General features: G+C 39.1%; 1 protein-coding gene across 1 annotated transcript; it reads right to left on the bottom strand.

Annotated features, from left to right (window-relative positions):
• Window positions 1-1,608: 1,608 nt before the first annotated feature.
• Window positions 1,609-23,640, bottom strand: LOC117288990 (lysosomal protective protein-like). The gene is made up of 10 exons (XM_033769868.1): window positions 23,360-23,640; window positions 19,951-20,062; window positions 8,557-8,697; window positions 8,055-8,207; window positions 7,712-7,803; window positions 5,758-5,824; window positions 4,601-4,747; window positions 3,611-3,679; window positions 2,965-3,104; window positions 1,609-2,615 (listed from the first exon to the last, which is right to left on the bottom strand). Exons 1-10 carry the CDS (start codon window positions 23,542-23,544, stop codon window positions 2,282-2,284), a joined length of 1,440 nt encoding a protein of 479 aa, XP_033625759.1. The 5' UTR covers window positions 23,545-23,640; the 3' UTR covers window positions 1,609-2,281.
• Window positions 23,641-24,692: the final 1,052 nt, after the last annotated feature.

The following is a 24,692-nucleotide window of genomic DNA, read 5'->3' as shown; positions in this document are numbered from 1 at the left end:
AGTCCAGCATTTTAATCAGTTTTCAGCCCAAATTTGAAAAAAAAAAAAGCCTCGAAGCCCATAAGGAGACCAATAAAATATACAATGAGAGAGAGAAATTTGTCCATTTTCAGCACATAAGTGAATAAAGGGGTAAGTCCAGTATTTGTTTGAATTTTGAGCCAAAATTTAAAGAAAAAAAAATTGCAAGGGGTAAGTCCAGCATTGTTATCATATTTGAGCCCTACTACAGCACTAGAACCTGTACCCATCTAATGTGGTTTCGCTACCAAACAACAAACCTTATTCATCACTAGTTACTTTTTAGTTAACAGATCAAAAAGAAGTTTTAACCAATACATACATGATACTTTAACCAGAGGATTAAGGACAGTGAAATTGTTGAATAAATTTAATATTTCCTTCTGAAAGATCTCAAAGGCCTCTGTGAATTATTATATAATGTTTCACAATGTGTGCATAGAATTATTTACGCCAAATAGTTACAACCATCGATATACATTTATATTGTAATCATCATCAAAAATATAGCATAAATAGTAGAACTAATTTTCATCCATCTGCCCAAATGAAAAGCTAAGCGCAGAAACATTTTGCTTAGCAGAAATTGGTTACCTAAAAAAACAATATTGCTGAGCAATAAAGGACTACATAACAGCTCTTTGAAATCCTACTTAGTATATAAATGTTAACAAGATAACAATTAGGAGTACAATTAAATTGTACATTTATTTGAGACAAAAACAACAGAGCAATTTTCCAATTAATAGGCAAATATTTCTTTGACACTTTTAAAGCATTATTTTGAAACACAAACATGATGTCCCCATAAAAGCACAACAATCAATTCTGATGTGGATACTTTAGTCTTAAAGGATCGGTCGAGTTTGTCTTTGAGCTTGGGTAGAAAGATGTTGTAAAAGTAGAATACAATGGTCCAAACAAACATGCCTCGAAGTTGCGTGGTTTTCCTTATACCTCGTCGACTTACACGACGGTCGGCCATTTATGGGAGTCAAATTTTTTACCCCCATATATGTTTTAGTTCGCACAGTTAAAGGAAAGCCAGGTAATTTCGAGGCAAATTTGTGTGGATCATAGAATTCTACTTCCCTCTCATGCGCAATTTATTTTCTAAGTGTTCAAAAAAAACAAAATTTGCTTTTCGATTTAAATCGAGTAGTTAAAGTCGTGTAATTTTTTTTTTTTTTTTAATTGATCTGTTAATGAGTTATTCAAACGTCCTCATTTGAGGACACTGCGCCATGATGACATGAAACCAACACCATTAACAATAAACTGTTCACCTGCGAATATGCCATTATAGGCATGCTGCAGTGTTTTGTTCAAGAAGTTTGACTCTCCCTATCCTCTCCCCACCCCCACCCAACTTCCTTCCCTCCCCCCCTACCCCTCAAACTCCCTCCCATCCCCACCCAGTTGAGTACAATCTTTCGTTGAGCTGGTAGTATAGGTCACTAGAACAACAAAACACACTTTGAGGACATTATAAGTGGCTGCCTATGGTTCTATTGTTCAGAAATGATTTGTCTGCCTTCTCCTTCCCCTCCCCTACCCACCCTCTCCCCTTAATCACTCCCCTTCCCCATGCAGCCCCGCCCTCTTTACTATGGTATGTGTGTAAACAAACGGCATAGAGGGCGCTGTTCATATTGCAATTTTTGGTGCAGTATTGCGCAGTGTCCTCAAATGAGGACATGTATAAATCGATGGGCCTCTCACAAATGTGACATGATTTGAGATTACTATGTTGACAGATAGATTGTATAGAGTATATGAAAACCAATCATATTTTTTTTACCAACTTATCTTCGCAAGAAAGCTGAAAATTATTCGCGAAAACTTTTGGTTTTCGACGTGCATAGTATGACCACTGAACTAAGTAAACATGATGGCCATTCACTGAAAGGGCAGTTCTATCTGCCACTTGAGGGCGACAAACAGATGCAGGGGCCTTTACTGCACAGGGTGGTATACAAACTATAGTTCTAGCTTGTTTGGATGTGTTACAGTGAGTGAAATAGTTTGTGTCCACAATTGAGGCCATTGCGCACAAGAGGGTTAAAACATCTTTCCAACCAGATGCATTTTATAACAAACGGTTACAAACGCTTTTAATAGACCGAACCAAGGCAATGTGTTCCTTTAAAGTTTTGACCATGTCATCAATGCTGAAATTTATCTGTCAAGGCAGCATAAAAACATACAAAAGTTATCATAAAAATAAAAGCCTCATATAGATATTGGACATCAATCCATTTTATTGCGGTTTGTTGTTTAGGAAGTTGGTGATCATTTGCAATGCTGGTCCAGGGGTAACCTGGGGTACCATATGGCCAGAGTCCTTGACTGTCATGAAGGTTATTTGCTTATACTCCTTAACAAATCCAGCCACTTGAGTCCTATACCTCCAGGCTCTACGATTACCAAGGACTGGTTGTCCTAATTCCTCTACAAACTTCTGATCACCAAGAAAGTTGCATACGATGTCTGCATCTCCGTTGTAAAGAAGGGCTCGGTAGTTCGGTAGTAGAGTTTGGAATAATGGAATTGTTGTGTTGTATAGGTTTGTGTAAATGGCTGCCAACTCAGGACTGCAAAGAAAGAATATATAACATTTTTTATAAAGACTGTTTCTCATTCTCTTATTTTGGGGGCTAGCAATAGAAGTAAAACCAAAGGGTTGTTTGACGTGAATCATGCTGAAATAATAACAACAATAACAACAATAATCAAGAGTATTTGTATTGTGCCAAACTGCTCAGCTCAGAACAACGAGAGAGAATGTTCACATGACAGAAAACAATGACAAAAAAGCCATATCAAACAATTTTAATTGAAACTTTTAAGATAAGTTCGAAAACTTAAAAGTGTTCAAACTAATCTTAAAATTTTCATCACTAAATCTTTGATTTAAACCACACAAGCCTTCAAATTACTTACTTGCAAAGAGTCCACTTCTGAGTGATAAAGTCTGGAATATGTAGAGCTGTCTTAACATCCGGCTGATTTAAGTATTCTTCAATATCGACGTTATTAACACAAGGAAGGAATGGACTCCTATACCCTGGAAACTTCTTACTCTGAAAACAATAAATAATTAATTTAAGTATTCTTCAAGATTGACGTTATTAACACAAGGAAGGAATGGACTCCTATACCCTGGAAACTTCTTACTCTAAAAACAATAAATAATTAATTTAAGTATTCTTCAATATCGACGTTATTAACACAAGGAAGGAATGGACTCCTATACCCTGGAAACTTCTTACTCTGAAAACAATAAATAATTAATTTAAGTATTCTTCAATATCGATGTTATTAACACAAGGAAGGAATGGACTCCTATACCCTGGAAACTTCTTACTCTGAAAACAATAAATAATTAATTTAAGTATTCTTCAATATCGATGTTATTAACACAAGGAAGGAATGGACTCCTATACCCTGGAAACTTCTTACTCTGAAAACAATAAATAATTAATTTAAGTATTCTTCAATATCGATGTTATTAAAACAAGGAAGGAATGGACTCCTATTGTATACCCTGGAAACTTCTTACTCTGAAAACAATAAATAATTAATTTAAGTATTCTTCAATATCGATGTTATTAACACAAGGAAGGAATGGACTCCTATACCCTGGAAACTTCTTACTCTGAAACCAATAGACAATTGATTTAAATATTTGTTATTGTCAAGGTTATTATCAACACAAAATAGGAATGACCTCAAATTCTGTAATTTACAGATCAAAAAATGGTCAATCAGGAACTTAACCAGTTAACCTAAATCCTCCTTTAACCCTTAGCACACTACGAGGCTGTACACACAGTAATCCCCTGGTGCTGAATTTCCTGTGTGGCGCTACTAAAATGCACATACATTTTTTTCTCAAGACTTTTACTCTGTGAAGAAAGTGTTTTGGGCTAAATTGCAAAATAAGTTTTATACTCAGCATTTTATTTCCCATCTAATGCAGTAAACATTATGTTTTTTGGATAAAGAATAACCGAGATATGCTTCTTTCATTACCACTATTCTATCACCGGCCGCCAAGCCTAGTTGCTGTCGATTTTGATCGGGGCCATTGTCCGATCCAGACCCATTGTCGTGTTCATATACATCGTTATCACTGACACATACACAGTACACGTACACAGTACACATACAGCATTCTCAACGCATCAGAATCTCTCGGAAAAAACTCTTCAAAGTCTGATTCACCGGAGTCTGAGTCATTGAAAATTTTCCAGAAATGCTGCATGGACGTCCATTGTGTCCCCATTTGTCTTAGCTTTTTGATCGGAAATGTGAGAAAATTTGGGACAAATGATCATTTTTTCCAGACGTAATATCGTTGCATACATGCATAGCTAGATACATGCAGCTGGATGAGGGTCAGGGGTCAATAGTTTCCCAGAATTCCTCATCTATGTACTCGCAGTACTACTGGGCGACTGGAGTCGCCAACAGCGTGCAGGGAATAAACAAGCTCGGCGACTGTGGTCGCCGATAGCGCGCAAAGGGTTAATCAGCTTATTTTGAAATTAAAGAGAACAACCAACTTGTTTCTTACCACTGTCCCCACTGAGGCTTCAGGATCCATGAAGTCCAATATAGAGATTGAAGCTAAGTCTGAGTTAGAATAACTCCCGTTACAATCACCAGTTATATCATATGGATTGATACCACTGTGCTCAATCAGCTCGTTAATTTCCCGCTTCTATAAATTAATCAATCCAAATCAATTTATAAATTCTCAAAAGGATTGAAGTATTTTCATTTAATACGACATGTTAACAAAGTCCAATGAACATTTCAATAAATATACAAAGGTATTAAACAGCCAATAAAGGATGATCTCAATATTTCAACTATTACCTTTTTATGGCCAAATAGAAATCGTAGATACCGGTTAATAACCATGCCGCGCAGCTTTTTCAGCCGAGAGTAAAAAACGGCTTATCTATTATAATGACCCCTTGACGCCAGTGACGATTTCCCCTAATTGTGTTTGAACACTGTTCTCCAGCTTTGGCAAACTGAGGGCGCTATTTTCCACATCAAATAGCAGCCACTGACGTCACGATTCCTTTATTGCGCGGGTTTGTTTGACCCCATGTTTTTCAGAAATTTGGCTTGGAGCATTCTGGAGAAAAACCCATTTTTACCATGTTTTAGAGAGAGGTAAGAGACTCGTTATATTTTTTAATGTTTCATATGGACTGCAGCTATAAGAAAACTTTAATATCTATAATTTGAGATCATCCTTTATTGGCTGTTTTAACAATTTTTTAAACTCTTAAAAAAACTGGGTTTTTTTTAGTTGTCTTTTGATTGTGTGATTTCCAATTACACATTTCTTAAAAGCAATTTGTTGATTTACTGTGTGGCAATTGTACTGAAGGGTTTTCTTTTTCTTCCTGAAAAGAAAACACAATTCACTAGCCTGGACATCTTTGTCATATACTTTCTTTTTCTCTTTTTATAAAAATTTTAAATGTATCTCTGTTAAGTGCAGTTTTTAAGATTTTTTGTTTTAATCCCTAGTCTTTGTATCATTGTATAGTGCAACTATCAGTTGCCGAACTGTACATTATCTGACAACTCACAAAAAATCTAAATTTAATCACATCATTAATTATAAAATAAGATTCTGCAGAATTCAAAATAAACCAATATGACAGGGATATAAGAGTTTCTGAAACACAATACTGAATAAGTCCTACTTACTAATTGAGCACATTCAGTCGATGGTTTACTGCTTGACCCACAGGTTGTTTGATACCTTTTCCAAAGGCTGTCAAAATCAAACAAACAACCAAGTGACTTCATATATGGTGTTATATAAATCAACAACTGTATTTATATATGGATAAAAACAAAACGAAAGCATTCATATAGCGCTTAACACATCCAAAAGAAAGTCTGTAAGTGCTCAGATGAACAAAAGAAAATTACATAATATGATGAATTAAACAAATGTTAAACAGCTACCTGAGCGGAATGTTTTCAACGGAAATGGTATTTTAACTTGTTTATAATGCTCTTGTTCACCATTTTAATGTAATTTTGATATGTGTATACTTCTGAAATTTTCGTAATTATCGATTAAAAAATCAGGCCCCCAACCGAAAGGTTTTGAAAAACTAAAAACACTTCTGCCGTTGAGAACGCGCGTCAAAGGACAATGCCGCTGACGTCATCTCTGGGAGCTTGCTTTGTTATGCCTCCACGCTGCAACAAAGCGGCTTTACAAATTTGAGCTCCCAGAGATGACGTTTTGAGAGTGATTACCTAACAGGGCTTTTCGCAAATCTCTCCTAAAAGCCCTGGATAAGGGCATTCAAAATGATTGTTTTTTTACACAATTGAAATCTTTTTATAGTCATATGACTCGATTTCCCTATTCTTTGAAAACATTTTAAGTGAATTTCAGCAAAGTTTACGACTTGACATATTCGTTCAAGCAGGTCTTTAATGAAAAAAAAAATATTTTTTACCATTTTTTTTAATGACTCTACATCACCAGAAAGACAGAACTAGTAATCAGGTAGCTTAGTGTAAAATATCATGGCCACCTTTAGTTGCAGGTTGTGTTCTACACGGTGAACAAAAGCACCATTTTTAGCACAGGGCTTCCTATTAAGGGTCTATTAATTATTATTACACCCCTTACAAGTATTCTGACTGCTCATTGGTTTAGAGCGCGTCACATGACATGTCTTAGTTTTGCTAGACAATGGCCGTGTGATAGTGCGGCGGTTTGCCGTGCGCTAGTCCGAAGACTAGCACATGGCGTGCAGTACCCAGACGTCCGTTGAGTGTACGAGGATGATAAATTAATAGTCTGTTACCATTTCGGATTGCACGACACTACATGCAGCAAAGTATAGTAAAAGTTTTTGCAATCTGTATTCGCGTCGTCCGTGGATTGTAGCATTCAGGTCTGTAACTTAATAATAATAGTACAGTATTTAGAGAAATTTTTGGGGTGTTATAAAACAAATATTGACTGTTTTTTACTAGATAAAAACACAATTTTAAGCAAACAAACATCACTATCTCACACCATGGAGACTATAGACCAGTGTAAAAGACACTTTCAATGAGTTTCAAAAAATTTTGGAAGTATGGGGGATTGTTAATTCTGATACAAAACATACAGCATACACTGTGCATAATACCACCTTTCCGGAAAGGAAAAGCACACTCTTTCCCAACAGCTGCTACGCCTAAACTTTAAAGACGGTGCGAGATTGTATACGTGTTATATTTCCAGTCGAGAGGTGCTTAGATGGGTAGTTATAGCGCATTCAAAAGACAAAAGAACTCTCTTCTATTCTTTGAGAAGTCCCCACTCCTGGTATGATCAAGCATGGATGTTGAGATACAAACTGTACAATTTCTGAATCCATGACAAATCCAGTCATTACTTTGACCAACCTGTGTTCACCCTGGCAAAGTCTATGCAGTAGAAATGACCAGACACTCAGGAATGTTCATACATAAATTCTGCTTTCTCCAGAAGATCACAGCATACTGATCGAAACGTTAAGTTGAAACCAACGGTTCTTTTCAGAACCACCCCAACTCATTAGAGATAGTCATTATTACATGGTGTTTTATACCGCAAACCTTTTTATAAACATAACTTCAGTTAGGAAATATAATTGATATTTCTCACCTTTCCCCTATAAGGGCATGGTAGTAAGCGTACTCCACTTTGGTTTCACTCAAAACCTTAGCATCTACAAAGCCATTACCGATAGCAAACCCCTGTCATGAAAACAAAATAAGTCCATCAAACTTGGCTGTAGTGCAACTACATGGATGGGTTTGGATCTTAATTGATGTTCTAATGAGCTTTTTCTTTTACAAGATTCAAACAAGCCTTATTCATTACTGGGCATGCTCAGTGCGTCCAGTGGTCTTGCGATTATTGGTGGTTTGACCTGTTGGACCTGAATTCCAATCTAAAATGTGTTTCAACTAGTAATGAGGACATATTGACATTACAACAATCTTACCTTGAAATTAATCTGTGTTTTCATGACTTTGACTGCAAGGGTTGGGATATAAATGCCAGCATAACTCTCCCCAGCAATAAAGAATTCATTGCTTGCCATGTTTGGAAACTTCTGGAAAAAATCCTCAAGGGCCAACAAATTATTTTCTGCCGTCTGGAAGAAATGAAAGAACAATTTACAGATTACAATCATCACTTGGATAGCAATGGTTGAAACATAAGCACATGTTTTGACTCATGAATATGCAAGAACTTTTCATTTCTTTATCAGACCAGGGAATGAAACGATCCAATGGAAATTTGCAAAACTTGAATCATGCGTTGCAACTTGCTGTGCAACACATGATGACTATGCTTTACTGTGTTGTCATTAACGTTTTGCAACAGCTAATGAAAATGCATCACCTTTTTAGCATTTAAGTTGGGCAACACAGAATGAATATATATGCATCACCTTATTAACATAATGTGTGCTACAAACACCTAATGAATGTATGCAATACCTGATCATCATCTGTAGTGTAGTTTTTATTCTCATTATATGAGAAGCCAACACCTGCCGGTGACTCCAGAAATATGACATTAGCAACTTTAGTCCAACTGTCGTCATTAACAGACAAGGTCTTGTTGCCGTAGCTGTTAACCTGTAAAAAAAAATAGGCCTTAGAAACAATTTTTGTCAAAAATAATTATTTCTGAAGTACAACAGTTTTAAGTACAGGCAGCCCAGTTACTGACATAGCCTGGTATTACCTGAAGATGTACAGGCAGCCCAGTTACTGACATAGCCTGGTATTACCTGTAGATGTACAGGCAGCCCAGTTACTGACATAGCCTGGTAGTACCTGAAGATGTACAGGCAGCCCAGTTACTGACATAGCCTGGTATTACCTGTAGATGAACAGGCAGCCCAGTTACTGACATAGCCTGGTATTACCTGTAGATGTACAGGCAGCCCAGTTACTGACATAGCCTGGTAGTACCTGTAGATGTACAGGCAGCCCAGTTAATGACATAGCCTGGTAGTACCTAAAGATGAACAGGCAGCCCAGTTACTGACATAGCCTGGGAGTACCTGGAGATGAACAACCAAGTTACTGACATAGCCTGGTAGTACCTGAAGATGAACAGGCAGCCCAGTTACTGACATAGCCTGGGAGTACCTGAAGATGAACAACCCAGTTACTGACCTAGCCTGGTAGTACCTGAAGATGAACAGGCAGCCCAGTTACTGACATAGCCTGGTATTACCTGAAGATGTACAGGCAGCCCAGTTACTGACATAGCCTGGTAGTACCTAAAGATGTACAGGCAGCCCAGTTAATGACATAGCCTGGTATTACCTGTAGATGTACAGGCAGCCCAGTTACTGACATAGCCTGGTATTACCTGAAGATGTACAGGCAGCCCAGTTACTGACATAGCCTGGTACTACCTGTAGATGTACAGGCAGCCCAGTTACTGACATAGCCTGGTAGTACCTGTAGATGTACAGGCAGCCCAGTTACTGACATAGCCTGGTAGTACCTAAAGATGTACAGGCAGCCCAGTTAATGACATAGCCGGGTATTACCTGTAGATGTACAGGCAGCCCAGTTACTGACATAGCCTGGTATTACCTGTAGATGTACAGGCAGCCCAGTTACTGACATAGCCTGGTAGTACCTAAAGATGTACAGGCAGCCCAGTTAATGACATAGCCTGGTATTACCTGTAGATGTACAGGCAGCCCAGTTACTGACATAGCCTGGTATTACCTGAAGATGTACAGGCAGCCCAGTTACTGACATAGCCTGGTACTACCTGTAGATGTACAGGCAGCCCAGTTACTGACATAGCCTGGTAGTACCTGTAGATGTACAGGCAGCCCAGTTACTGACATAGCCTGGTAGTACCTAAAGATGTACAGGCAGCCCAGTTAATGACATAGCCGGGTATTACCTGTAGATGTACAGGCAGCCCAGTTACTGACATAGCCTGGTATTACCTGTAGATGTACAGGCAGCCCAGTTACTGACATAGCCTGGTAAAACCTGAAGATGTACAGGCAGCCCAGTTACTGACATAGCCTGGTATTACCTGAAGATGTACAGGCAGCCCAGTGACTGACATAGCCTGGTATTACCTGAAGATGTACAGGCAGCCCAGTTACTGACAGAGCCTGGTAATACCTGAAGATGTACATACAGCCCAGTTAAGGACATAGCCTGGTATTACCTGTAGATGTGCAGGCAGCCCAGTTATTGACATAGCCTGGTACCCAGATAGCATCACAACATAGAACCAACGTTGGGCCAACGGAACACTTTCATTGGACCAACATTGGCTGTCAACATTGGCCCAACATACTTTTGCTCATCGGTCTTATGTTGGGCCAATGTAAAAGTTGGCCCAACGTTGGCCCAACGTAGAAATTGGCTCAACATTGGGCCAATGTCTTGCCCATGTATGTTAAAACATTGAACCAATATCAGGCCAACTTAATCAAACATTGAGCCAACATCATTCTGCCAACAGAACAGTTTCATTTGGCCAACGTTGGCTGTCGACGTTGGCCCAACATACTTTTGCTCATAGGGGTTACGTTGAGCCAATGTTAAAATTGGGCCAACGTTGGCCCAACGCAAACATTGGCCAACGTATAGAACCAATGAAATGTTTATGTTTGGCCAATGTTGATTACTACCAATATTGGCCCAATGTACTTTTGCTCATCGGCATAACATTGGGCCAATGTTAAAGTTAGCCCAACATTGGCCCCACTAATAATCTTTATGTTGGCTAAACATTGAGCCAACGTATCATTATTCAAAAATATTGACTTTGAGTTTATATTTCTGTTCATGAACTGAATTATCTTTATGATTAATTCAAGTAGGCCTAGTTAGAGTCTGTGAACAGCTACTTATCAGTTTTATTATTTACTTGTAATTTACGATACCAATAACTAAATACTTTCTAAACTGACTACAATCTATAATACATGCCTATGCATCCTTATGCACTGTTTGTTTTGTATTTATAGGTCAGGATCCATAGAATTTCCATTCATGGTTTGTTGTTAGTTCAAACTGTGTACTTCCTAATTAACAATGTTGAATTACAAATGTTTGTTTGTACTTTTGATGTTCATATTTTCTTACAAAAGAATTATACACAAAAATACACAAATTTGCCTTGGATAACTTAAACTCACCCAAATTGTTGTGATATTATCAAAGTAAATATTCACACAATTCTAAGCCCCCGCCCACAAATTTGCATTTATGTCAATGTTGGCCCATAGTTGGCTCAACGTTGGCTCAACTATATTTTCGGGATTAATGACATTTGATTGCCAATTCCTATAAAAAACTTAAACATTAGCAATGATTCTGACCATCAAACTTGTCCTATAACTAACAAGCAAAGACATTTAATCTATTTTATGACCAGACAGACACACTTAACCACATTTTTGTCATATCCCCTGACTCATTTGTCGTAGTATGATTCTTGTTATAAATGGTTGACGACGAAACATCAGACCGCTGACCTAATTCCAACATATAACTATGCAACATTTCGACACAACTCCAACGTTTTCCATTTGAAAGCTTTGTCTGTTTGCAAAAAAACAAACAAACAAACAAGCAAACCAACCCCAACAGCATGCAATGTATCAACGTTCTGTTTCCAATGGTGTCCCAAAATGATTGGCAATTGATATGAAACCCGATCAATTATTTGAACATTTCGGCCAGGCCTTTGTTTTGTGATTTTGTATCATATTTTCTATTGTAAAGCTTTTTAGCTGTTCTGACCTACTGTCGGAACAGGTATTGTTTTCGTCGAGATTGTTATTATTATTTTTTGTTATTATTCTTTGTTTCCGCCTAAAACCTCAAAAGATTTGTGCACGTGTTTTTCTCTAAAGGCAGTGGACACTATTGGTAATTACTCAAAATAATTATTAGCTTAAAACCTTTTTTGGTAACGAGTAATGGGGAGAGGTCGATAGTATAAAACATTGTGAGAAACGGCTCCCTCTAAGTAATGTAGTTTAAGAGAAAGAAAGAAAATTCCCACTAATTTGATTTTGAGACCTCAGATTTAGAATTTGAGGTCTCGAAATCGAGCATCTGAAAGCGCACAACTTCGTGTGACAAGGGTGGTTTTTTTTTCATTATTATCTCGCAACTTGGATGACCGATTGAGCTCAAGTTTTCACAGGTTTGTTATTTTATGCATGTTGAGAAACACCAAGTGAGAAGACTGGTCTTTGACAATTACCAAAAGTGTCCAGTGTCTTTAAGCCCAATATTATCCTAAAGTATAAAGATAAAAGAGTTAAATCATATATTAAATTGAAGCTTGAAAAATAAGCTTTACTCTAAACATAATTTTGTTTTAAATTCTTAATTAATTAACCATGTGATCTTCATTTGCATATTTAATTAGTAAATCTTAGCAGCGCCACATCTAAAGAAGTATACTTCCGGGTCAACCGGAAGTTGGCCCATTTTTTGTTTCAGTTATACTACACAATCAAATTTCATTTTTTGTTTCAGTTATAGATCAACTCCTTTTAAATTTTTACTTTGAAAAACCGTGACCCCATGTTGACCTCTACTTCCGGGTCAACCTGAATTGGGACCAGATCTCAAGACCTATATAACCTATTTCAAACTTGTTCCAGTTTCGGCGACACCATGTTGACCTCTACTTCCGGGTCAACCGGAAGTGGGACCATATCTCAAGAACTATACAACTGATTTTCAAACCTTTTTTTCAGTTATAGCCTAACAAACAATACAGTATCGGGCCAATGGTGGCATGTACCAGCGTCGAGTATCGATACGGTGCCGTTAATTATGATGATGATATTGAGCCAGAATTGGGCCAGTGCTGGCCTTCTTCCGCTCAAGCGTCATGTCCTTGCTAGTAAAGTGTATGCACTGGGCCAATGTAGGTTTTATAGAGGCAAACTATTTTAGTTAGCTTAGGACGGAGGTTTGCCTGTTCTTGGCCAATACTGGTTTGTTGCAGCACACCATTTCGGCAAAATGATGAACCTTTAATGGGCAAATGCTGGTTTTGTAGCGGTGCACCATTTTGGGAAACGGTAGAAAACCTGCGCTGGTCCAATACTGGTTTTGCAGCACACCATTTGGGAAAACAGGCAGAAAACCTCTCATTGAGCCAATACTGGTTTTGTAGCTGCACACCATTTTTATAAAAATGGTATCATATAGAAAACTTTTTCTGGGCCAATCATGTCAATACTCTCCCCATTACTCGTCACCAAGAAAGGTTTTATGCTAATAATTATTTTGAGTAATTACCAATAGTGTCCACTGCCTTTAATTAATTAACGTATTAATTACACACTGAACAATCTGGCCAGTAACGGGCCAATTATGGGCCAATAGTGGCAAACTGTGTTGGCCCAATACAGAAGTGCCCGCATGAACTCATCATGAACGTCCCTTAACTACATGGCACCTGTTTACATTAGGAATCTCCTCAATCCATATGCCCCTACCCGCTCCTTGAGATCCAGTGCCAAAGGATTACTGACAATTCCACAAGCATCCCGTACATCACTGTCCTCCTATGGGGACAGAGCTTTCTCCATTGCAGCTCCAAAAGAATGGAATAAACTCCCCGATAACATTAAATTTGCAAAATCACTAAACCATTTTAAGAAGGCTCTGAAAACCTATCTTTTTAAATTGTCATTTGTTTAAATAATTTATATTATGATCATAGTTGTCAAAGGTTTAGTTGTATTGTCACCTTTCGAGATTACCCAAATTGTGTATATTTTTAATCACTCCTGACTGGCTCGGGTTTTTATGTTTTATTTTAATTGTTAGTTATTCTTAAACTCATTCATATTGTTATTGTAGTTTCAAATCGTTTTCTGTTTAAATCTTTTTTAATATTTTTTCGTTTCTTGTTACAGCGCTTTGGGGTCGTTAGGGCGTAAAGCGCTTTATAAATGTTACCATTATTATTATTAACGTTATTGGGCCTGTAAGCCTACTGGGGTGAGTTATGGCAACATTTACTGTGCAAAAAGCATTTTGGCCAACCTTCTGCCAGCTGTGGCATTATCTGGCCAGTAGCTGGCCAATTCTGGGCCAAATAGTGCCATGCTATAATGGCCCAAAACAGAAGTGCCAGCATCGGCGCGAGCGTTATTGGGCCTATTCAAAGAGTACTGGGCCAGCCTTCTGCCAGCAGTGGGTCATATCTGGCCAGATTACGGGCTGATTCTGGGTCAATAGTGACATGACTGTAATGGTCCAATAAAGAATTGTGCCAGCATCGACATGAACGTTATTGGGCCTATGCAAAGAGTATTGGACCAGCCTTCTGCCAGCAGTGGGTCATATCTGGCCAGATTACGGGCTGATTCTGGGTCAATAGTGACATGACTGTAATGGCCCAATAAAGAATTGTGCCAGCATCGACATGAACGTTATTGGGCCTATGCAAAGAGTATTGGACCAGCCTTCTGCCAGCAGTGGGTCATATCTGGCCAGATTACGGGCTGATTCTGGGTCAATAGTGACATGACTGTAATGGCCCAATAAAGAATTGTGCCAGCATCGACATGAACGTTATTGGGCCTATGCAAAGAGTATTGGACCAGCCTTCTGCCAGCAGTGGGTCATATCTGGCCAGATTACGGGCTGATTCTGGGTCAATAGTGACATGACTGTAATGGCCCAATAAAGAATTGTGCCAGCAGTTATTAATTGCCAATGTTTCAAACGAAATGCCAGTATCGAGCCAATACAGATGTTTGCTGGGAGACTCCTTTGGCATTGGAGATTAGCCTTGGGTAATCTTGATCCCATAACTCAAGAACTACACAACCAATTTCAACTTTTTGTTCAGTTTTGGGCAAAGACCAAAACTGTTATTTCTTGAAATCAGACCAACTATAATCTTTGAAGCACTCAATCGAAGCAAAAGACCACGGAACAGCTTTGTGCTTGTGCACAAACACCTAATGTCTAGTTAATTAATTATTGTAATATTTTTAAAGATTTTGAAATATGTTTTCAGCGGTATGCTGCGATGACATTTTAAAATAAATAAACCATACTTTAATGTAAAAAATTATAGCAAAAAAATGCTATAACTTGTCATAATTCCGACCTCAACATTGTTGGTCAATTGCTATCGTTGCCAAGGCAAATGTAATGGACTAAAAACCATCATTGGTCCAATGAATAAGCTTTAATGCTACCAATATTCTCTCAACACTGATCGCAAACGTTAAACAATGGTGATGTTGCCAACCCAGAGCCGACAATGGTCCTACGTCCTCACCAACACAAGCCGTTATTGCTTTCCCACAAAATAACTTATGTTGGCTCGACAGTGAGAGCCGGCGTTGAACCAATGTGGTAATGCCGACCTAGAGCCAACATTGGTCCTACGTCGGAAACCAACCCAATGCCGATATTGACTTCCCACTTAAAACCAACATTGGCTCAAACCAATGTGGTAATGCCGACCTAGAGCCAACATTGGTCCTACGTTGGAAACCAACACAATGCTGATATTGACGTCCCACTATTAACCAACGTTGGCTCAACATTGACCGCCAACAAAAAACCAATGTGGTAATGCCGACCTAGAGCCAACATTGGTCCTACGTTTGAAACTAACAGAAGGCCAATATTGCTGTCCCACTAATAACCAACATTGGCTCAACATTGAGTGCCAACGTAAAACCAATGTGGTAATGCCAACCTAGAGCTAACATTGGTCCTACAATGGAAACCAACACAATGCCGATATTGATGTCCCACTTACATGTATAACCAACGTTGGCTCAACATTGAGTGCCAACGTAAAACCAATGTGGTAATGCCAACCTAGAGCTAACATTGGTCCTACAATGGAAACCAACACAATGCCGATATTGATGTCCCACTTACATGTATAACCAACGTTGGCTCAACATTGAGTGCCAACGTAAACCAATGTGGTAATGCCAACCTAGAGCAAACATTGGTCCTACGTTGGAAACCAACGCAATGCCGATATTGATGTCCCACTTACATGTATAACCAACGTTGGCTCAACATTGAGTGCCAACGTAAAACCAATGTGGTAATGCCAACCTAGAGCTAACATTGGTCCTACGTTGGAAACCAACACAATGCCGATAATGATGTCCCACTTACATGTACAACCAACGTTGGCTCAACATTGAGTGGCAACGTAAAACCAATGTGGTAATGCCAACCTAGAGCTAGTCTAGGTTCCTAGACCGTTGGTGTTGCGTGGTCACACACAACCAACGTTCCGATTATGCACGGCAAAAAATGTACACGCTTGTAATGAACGAACGCTAGCGGGCGCTCTGTTTCTCTGATTTCCTGTGCTCACCAAGGTCTAGGACATTTGCAACGACGGGTCTTAACTTTTTTATTGTTTTTCGGCAAATCTCCCCCGACTTTCCGGTGGAGCCAATCAGAGGCTGCGTTGCAGTTGGCTCATGAATAATTCATCAGTGTTGTGCATGCAGTGTAAAATGCATGCAGTAATGCGTTGCATGACTTTTGCTATACTCTGCATGCGTGTGTGGGTATGTGTTTTTATCTGAGTATAATAATGTCCAGATCAGTAGGATTTGAAACTTTGCCACATGGTGGAAATACGATAAAGAAAGGTTTGAGGTACCACCACAAACCTTTCTATGTATAATATCCAGATCCAGACTACCTGCATTGCCATGATGCAGCTTGAAATGCGATCGTGGCGTTATGCTCCCGACGTGCCAGGGCCCACACTGATGAAGCCTGTATTGGCTAAACAATTTGCTTACAGTTAGCACAAAATAGTATTGCTTAGCAGAAACTGGTTACCAGCCAATTTTTAATTAAATTTGAAATGTTGTAGACTTATGCCTAGTGCCCACCTAAATTTTTGGATAGTAATGAAATTTTGTACAGTATTTTCTGCCAAACAGATATTAACTGGTGGGCCCTGTAGTGTTATTCACAGTGAAAGTTTGTTAATCTTGGGGGAAGGAAATCTTGAGGGATTCAAAAGCGTCTTTGTGAGAATGTATTTTGAAACGTAACCGTAGCTGCAGATCTTGGAACGTAAGCATAGCTTGACTCGGGCTTGATAGCGTACCTTTTGATATTATAGTGTAACTTGAAGGAACGTAGACCTTAGCGTATCTTGGAACGTAAACGTAGCTGCGTATCTTGGAATGTAAGCGTAGCTTGACTCGGGCTTGATAATATAATATTTTTTGGAATGTAGTCGTAACAATATCTTTTGGAACAACTCATGAGAAATTGCGAATTTTGATTGCTTGTCGGGTGGCGACTACTGCTATTTAACTCCCAGTTATTTGAGGCGAATAGTCAGGTTATAAATTCCACTAGTTGCCCAGTTTAATCATTACCTCAAAAATAACTCTTCATTCACAGAATTAAAAAATAATACTTTGTTTGGCAAAATTATGCTTTGAGGGAATTTTGTTTTAGCATTATTTTTATTTCAACCTTTTATAAAAAATTCTCATAATATTTTTAAGCTACTCACACAATAACACTGTCTGGTCAATATAACCATGGAGGTAGATGCGATATTCCTACGTTTTGACATCATCAAAATTACCTGAAACTCTAACAAAAAGAAATTAGGGGGCCATGAATCAAAATGGAGCATATTGGAACGTTGCGATCATAAGAAACAACGGAGTCGACACCCGCAAGCTGGGAGTTCATACCCCCGGGATTTAACACCTCCAACCCCCCCACGAGACACGGCATGGGCGGTATGTGATATTCCACAAGGCTTATTTCACGTTCCGATTGCTCCACGCCGTGGGGCCATACAAGCGTCCGTTACACGGACTCTCTGAATGCATGGAGCAATAAACTAGTTTATTGCTCCATGCTGAATGCTAATCTTACGTTCGATTTTTGACCATTATTTACGATTTCAAATCGTCACGTATCCATAATCTGAATAGGTAGTCTATACTTAAAATTTCACTGTTTTCCTTTTAATAGGCCTATAATGACCACGGAATTACTCTTTGAGCAAAGATTATTAAAAATAGCGCGCCGATCACACTGACCTTTGACTCGGTCTAGTTTGAATAGTCATCTTTAACCCGTCACGTGATATGAATAATCGAGTCATTTGCATAGTCTGGCCACGCCTTCAATTTGCAAATGTCCTAGACCTTGGTGAGCACAGGACATGGTGAGCACAGGAATTCAGAGAAACAGAGAGCCCGCTAGCGTTCGTTCATTACAAGCGTGTACAGTTTTTGCCGTGCATAATCGGAACGTTGGTTGTGTGTGAGCACGCAACACCAATGGTCTAGGAACCTAGACTAACCTAGAGCTAACATTGGTCCTACGTTGGAAACTAATATAATGCCGACATTGATGTCCAACTTAAAACCAACGTTGGCTCAACATTGAGTGCCAACGTAAAATCAATGTGGTAATGCTGACCTAGAGCCAACATTGGTCCTACGTCAGAAACCAACACAATGCCGACATTGATGTCCCACTTACAACCAACGTTGACTCGACATTGAGTGCCACCGTAAAACCAATGTGGTAATGCCGACCTAGAGCCAACATTGGTACTACGAATATAAACCAACACAATGCCAATATTGATGTCCCACTTATAACCAACGTTAGCTCAACATTGCGTGCCAATGTAAAACCAATGTGGTAATGCCGACCTAGAGCCAACATTGGTTCTACGTCGGATACCAACACAATGCCGAATATTGTTTAATTACTAAAAACCAACGTTGGCTCAACATTGATCGCCAGTGTAAAACCAACGTGATTCTGCCGACCTACAGCCAACGTTGGCCCAATGTCAAAACCAAACATAGTGCCAATGCCGATTGTGGCGACGTAGTACCAACATGGGGCCAACGCCAAAAGCTGACACAATACCAACGCCAACAGTGCCGAACAAACACCAACGTTGGCCCAATGTATGAATGTTATCTGGGTAGTACCTGTAGATGTACAGGCAGCCCAGTGACTCATGACATAGCCTGTTCTTACCTGAAGATGTACAGGCAGCCCAGTTACTGACATAGCCTGTTCTTACCTGAAGATGTACAGGCAGCCCAGTTACTGACATAGCCTGTTCTTACCTGAAGATGTACAGGCAGCCCAGTTACTGACATAGCCTGGTAGTACCTGTAGATGTACAGGCAGCCCAGTGACTCATGACATAGCCTGTTCTTACCTGAAGATGTACAGGCAGCCCAGTTACTGACATAGCCTGGTAGTACCTGTAGATGTACAGGCAGCCCAGTGACTCATGACATAGCCTGTTCTTACCTGAAGATGTACAGGCAGCCCAGTTACTGACATAGCCTGGTAGTACCTGTAGATGTACAGGCAGCCCAGTGACTCATGACATAGCCTGTTCTTACCTGAAGATGTACAGGCAGCCCAGTTACTGACATAGCCTGGTAATACCTAAAGATGTACAGGCAGCCCAGTTACTGACATAGCCTGGTAGTACCTGTAGATGTACAGGCAGCCCAGTTAATGACATAGCCTGGTATTACCTGTAGATGTACAGGCAGCCCAGTTACTGACATAGCCTGGTAGTACCTGAAGATGTTCAACCCAGTTACTGACATAGCCTGGTATTACCTGAAGATGTACAGGCAGCCCAGTTAATGACATAGCCTGGTATTACCTGTAGATGTACAGGCAGCCCAGTGACTGACATAGCCTGGTAGTACCTGAAGATGTGCAAGGCAGTTAGTCTCAACCCAAAACATTCTACTGATTTAAAGTAGCCATCCGCCTATAAAATCCTAATTCAGAGGGTCAGTACCCAACCCCATTTGCCCAATCCCTAGATAAAGTCTACATTACCCAGTAGGGTCCTAGCTCACTCAAGTAGCCTTCTAAGGAGCTGCAAGATGGTCCTCCATTCAGCCAAAGAATAACTGGATCATTCTTAGGGTCCGTTTGTGATTCAACAAACCTGTCAAAATAAAGACATAAATGAAAGTGAAGTATTCCAGAGTGCAACCTAAGTGGTCACCTACGGAATTCCACTTGGTATGTTTATACCGGAAGACACAGGCAACTAATTTATTATTTTTTTTTAAAGCCATTATACACTTTCGGTAAACAGTACTGTCCAAGTCCCACACTTCGTGTATCACAACTTACATATGAAATAACAGACCTGTGAAAATTTAGGCTCAATCAGTCATCGGAGTCGGGACAAAATAATGGGAAAACCCACTCTTGTTTCCGTGCGTTTCGCCGTGTCATGACATGTGTATAAAATAAATCAGTAATTCTCGCTAGCAAGAATTTATATTGTTTTAATGTTTTCTCAAAAAGTAAAGCATTTCATGGAACAATATTTCAAGAGAAGTCTTTCACCATTACCTTCTGTAAACCCTGTAAATTATTTGTAATTCTGTGAACTTATTTTTTTTTCTGTACCGAAAGTGTATAATATTCAATCAATGAATACCGTAGGTAAAAGGCAGTGGACACTCTTGGCAATATTGGTAAATACTTAAAAATAATTATTATTATAAAACCTTAGTTGGTAACGATTAATGAGGAGCTGTTGATGGTATAAAACACTGTGAGAAACGGCTCCCTTTTACGTGCCATAGTTTTTGAGAAAGAAGTCATTTTCCACAAATTTGATTTAAAGACCTCAGAATTAGATTTTGAGGTCTCGAAATCAAGCATCTGCAATCACACAACTTCGTGTGACAAGGGTGTTTTTTCTTTTACTATCATCTTGCAACTTCAACGACCAATTGAGCTCAAATTTTCACAAGTTTGTTTTAATATTCTATGCAAATGTGTTGAGACACCAAGTGAGAAGACTGGTCTTTAGCAATTACCAATAGTGTCCGACAGTCCAGTGTCTTTAATTAGGTGTTCGGAACACTTCCCGAAAACCTCTTATTTTTGTTAGTTGTTTTCCTTTTTTTTCTTAATACTTCTTCTGCTCAGCGTCCCTTGTATGCTAACAAAAGCACCTTTCCCAAACTCGTATGAACTTGAAACTTCACAGTTAGATAATAATAAGGAGAGAAAACCGTTCAAGTTACGTCATGCTGACGTCAGGTGTGGAACTACAAGACTTTTAAGTTTAAAAAGTGACCATTTGCTATTAGCTAAAACGTCTTTGAAAGTCTTTGAATTTTATAGCTTTATTCATATTTGGGCATCGGATAGATCAAGACTGGGGCTACATTTGAAAAGTTAACGCCATAATTGTATGACCCCTCCTTCTCTTTGTACCGGAAGGTCAAACTTTGCATTTGTAGGCCTAGCCTATATTTTCTTCAAAAATACATTTTTGGGCTTATTTACGACTTTGTTGCGTTGAATGAAATAACCAAGTTTAAAGCAACATCGGGCCCAGTCAGTACCTGAATGGGAAACCGCATTGGATTACCGGGTGTCGTAGGATGTTTGTTTTCTTCAAAAAATCACAATTTTTTCGTTTATTCTGTGTTCAAGGCGTTATCAACAAACATATTTCCCATTCGGTTTAGTTAGTCTTCCCTTCAGTCGTCAGTATTTCATAATTTCATATTTTTTTAACCATATAATAATAATAATAATAATTTGGGGGGCTAATCGTCCTTACTCGCGGCTACAAAGTGTTCGAGAAGCAGGCATGCAAGGGCGCATTCAGCTGCCAGCCACATCAACCCATTATGACCACTGAGCACAGCCAAGATCGAAAGTGTTTGATTTTTTCCTGAGGGAGGAAAACCGGATAGTCTGGAAAACCCTCGTGGCACAGCAGAGAACCAACGCACAACTCAACTCACATATGGCCCCGAACTGGAATCGAACCGGGGTCACCTTGGTGAGAGGCGAGCGCTTACGCACAAGCCAACCCTGCTTTCCCAAACTCAGTTGATATCGTAGGAGGTCCTGTTTTCGAGGTGTCCCAAAAATCGTGGCAAATCTTTTACCTCTCTGTGATCGATGTAAACAGTCCCTAGATACAAATTGTGTGGTTTTATTTGCCAAGCAAAGAGTCTCCTCTCCCTTGACAAAAACTTAGAAACACGTAAGGCTCCACTGGATATTTGCACTTGTAAACGCAAAAAGTTTGGTATTTTAGGCATTTCTACAAGGTACAAAATTATGTCATAATGTTGAGGCCATATAAAAAATATTTGCCCACCGAAAAAGTTTCATCAAACACTAATTTTTCAATTCACAATTCATGGTGATCAAATCATGTGACTGAATATTTTGCTGAGCATTCTGGAAAAAAAATACAGAGGCTTAAAGAAGCCATGTGCCTTATATCATTTTCTAATATTTTTTGAGAATTTTTTTTTTAACCCTCCGATCAATATTTTTATTAATATTAAAATTTTAACAATCAGCTTGTTGATTCAATTATCACTGTTTATTTATACGCTTTATTATAAATTTTAAGAGAAAAAAAAGGGGAAAAAAATAAATGAAAATCAGATTTGAAAGCCAATGATTATTCACACTTTTTATTAAATTATTTATTTTTGTTATTTTTTGCAAATTACCATGGTAATTTTAAAATTTCATTAAAAAATATTTTAAATAAAACGAAGACAACTGCTGGCTATAGAGTCATACACAGAGTCTCAAAGAACACTTGTAGTCACTGTAGATGTTTCTTCCATGTATGGCTTCACCGGGAAACCATGCTTTCTGGTTTGCCATGAAAACAGGAAAAACTCAAAACAAATGGGGCCAGTTGAAGTCATCGAAGATCGGTGTGTAGTGTGAACATTTCAATGTCCATCAAGTTTTAAAATATGTTTGCATACTTCATATTAACAAAAGAAGGTAATTAGGGCATCGGTTGATATAAGGCATCATTATTTTTTTCCCAATTCAAAGAACAAGGCATAATAGCGTGAAAACTGGTAATAAGGGGAGGATATATTATATGGCATCATTATTTTTTTCCAATTCAATGAAAAAGCCATTATAATACCTTGGAAACAGGACGGTGTAGGATACAGAAAAGCTCTCTATCTCTGGATGTACTTCTAGAAACTATAATTATTAAGGCTCCCCTGCTCACAGGGGAGCCTTATTAATTAGTTTCTAGGAAGTACTCTGAATGTAGCTATAGTGAGTGACCGGCGTGAAGTTGGTTGTGAGTGTAGTACTAGAAAATACACAGAATCCTACATGACATTTCTTTGTAAATCTTCATTCTTCACCCCAAAATTTACGCTAAATTGTTTGTAATTATACCATTGATTATTAACTATGAAAAAGAAACCATTTATACCAGTAATGGAGTCTGATGGTCCCAGATCCTTTCAGGTAGCCCGAGTATTGTTTAGAACTCAATGGTCCAGCAACTCCTGGTAGATTTTTCACTTCGTCTTCAGCTGGCCGAGCCCATGTTGGTGTTTCTCCAAAAAAGGCCAGACACAAAACATAACTAGAAATCACAAGAATAAACTTCCCCATCCTTTTTAGGAAGAAAACCCTCTAAAGTTTAACTTTATGGGTATATGGTTTTAATTTTACTTGACGAAAGTGGAAGGTAACTACGTTTGTGTTTCTACGCGCAAACAATGACTCGACACTCTTTTAAGTTTTATAATTTATATTTACCCAGGTCCCAGGTACGGAGCTCCAGGAGTGCCATCAGTAAGGAGTGTTATAAATACGTACCACACACGTCCCGAAGTAATCTTTCCATGATTGGCCAACCGAGGTGACCTTAGACCAATTAAAACAAACCCAGCTGCGGTAGCTTTAAGTCACTGTATTTATCCAATGGTATCTTTGCACCGAATCAGTGGATCTGAACTGTGTATAGGCTACAGTGTCTTTGGCAGGGGGGCCCATAATTATACTCAGCAGGTTGTGTGTAAACATTACCGAGAGCGACATTTACAATACATTTCACACTCGAGTTTGGGTACGGAGCTCCAGGAGTGCTATCCCACATAATTGAATTAATACCGACATAATTTATCTCATTGGCTTAAGACATTAGCTTTCACATCTGTGACATCTGGCTCCCCCTCCTCCCGACCAACGGATCTTCTATATCCGCGGTCACTCACTAGGAACCAACCCCTCAACTTAGTATTCATATTACCACCCCCCCCCCCCCTCCTCCACCCCCGTGACCAACTTAGTCACCAACCACTTATGCTTTGGGTCGTCTTGACCCTTAGTCACCTAGGCCACACATCATTATTTATTTAGACTGCTTTGGGTCTTCTATACCCTCAGTCCCCTATGATCCACACCCCTGTAACATGATCATACTGAAACAGTTCAGTGAGCACACTCCCCCCCACACTCCCCCACACTACCCCAAGGCTCCACAGCAGGATCCACGGTTACCACGCCTCACCGAGCTCCCTGCCTTCGTGCATCACCAAGACACTGGACATATTGGTAATTGTCAAAGAATAGTCTTTTGTGTAGCTGTACTTTGCAGTAGAGACATGCAATATGTTTTGCTGGATTACACTGCCAGCAACTGTTTGAAAGCACAAATAAAACTTAACGATTCTGTATAGTTCTTTTAAAGACACTGGACACCTTATGGAAAGTGTCAAAGACCAGTGTACTCACTTGATGTATCTCAACATAATTAT

The sequence above is a fragment of the Asterias rubens genome, chromosome 4 (genome assembly GCF_902459465.1).
Source record: "Asterias rubens chromosome 4, eAstRub1.3, whole genome shotgun sequence".
Classification (NCBI taxonomy): domain Eukaryota; kingdom Metazoa; phylum Echinodermata; class Asteroidea; order Forcipulatida; family Asteriidae; genus Asterias; species Asterias rubens.
Note: the sequence above shows the minus strand (reverse complement) of the source record. Positions and strands in the feature narration are given on the sequence as shown.

What these genes read in the sequence shown, in the direction of transcription:
- LOC117288990 (XM_033769868.1), bottom strand. Translation starts at nt 23,544, where the DNA reads ATGGGGAAGTTTATTCTTGTGATTTCTAGTTATGTTTTGTGTCTGGCC. An exon ending in GTGAGCTAGGACCCTACTGG is followed by an intron (nt 8,698 to 19,950) that starts GTAATGTAGACT and finishes TTTTTTTTACAG; the next exon opens with GTTAACAGCTACGGCAACAA. An exon ending in CAGAAGTGGACTCTTTGCAA is followed by an intron (nt 2,616 to 2,964) that starts GTAAGTAATTTG and finishes CTTTCTTTGCAG; the next exon opens with TCCTGAGTTGGCAGCCATTT.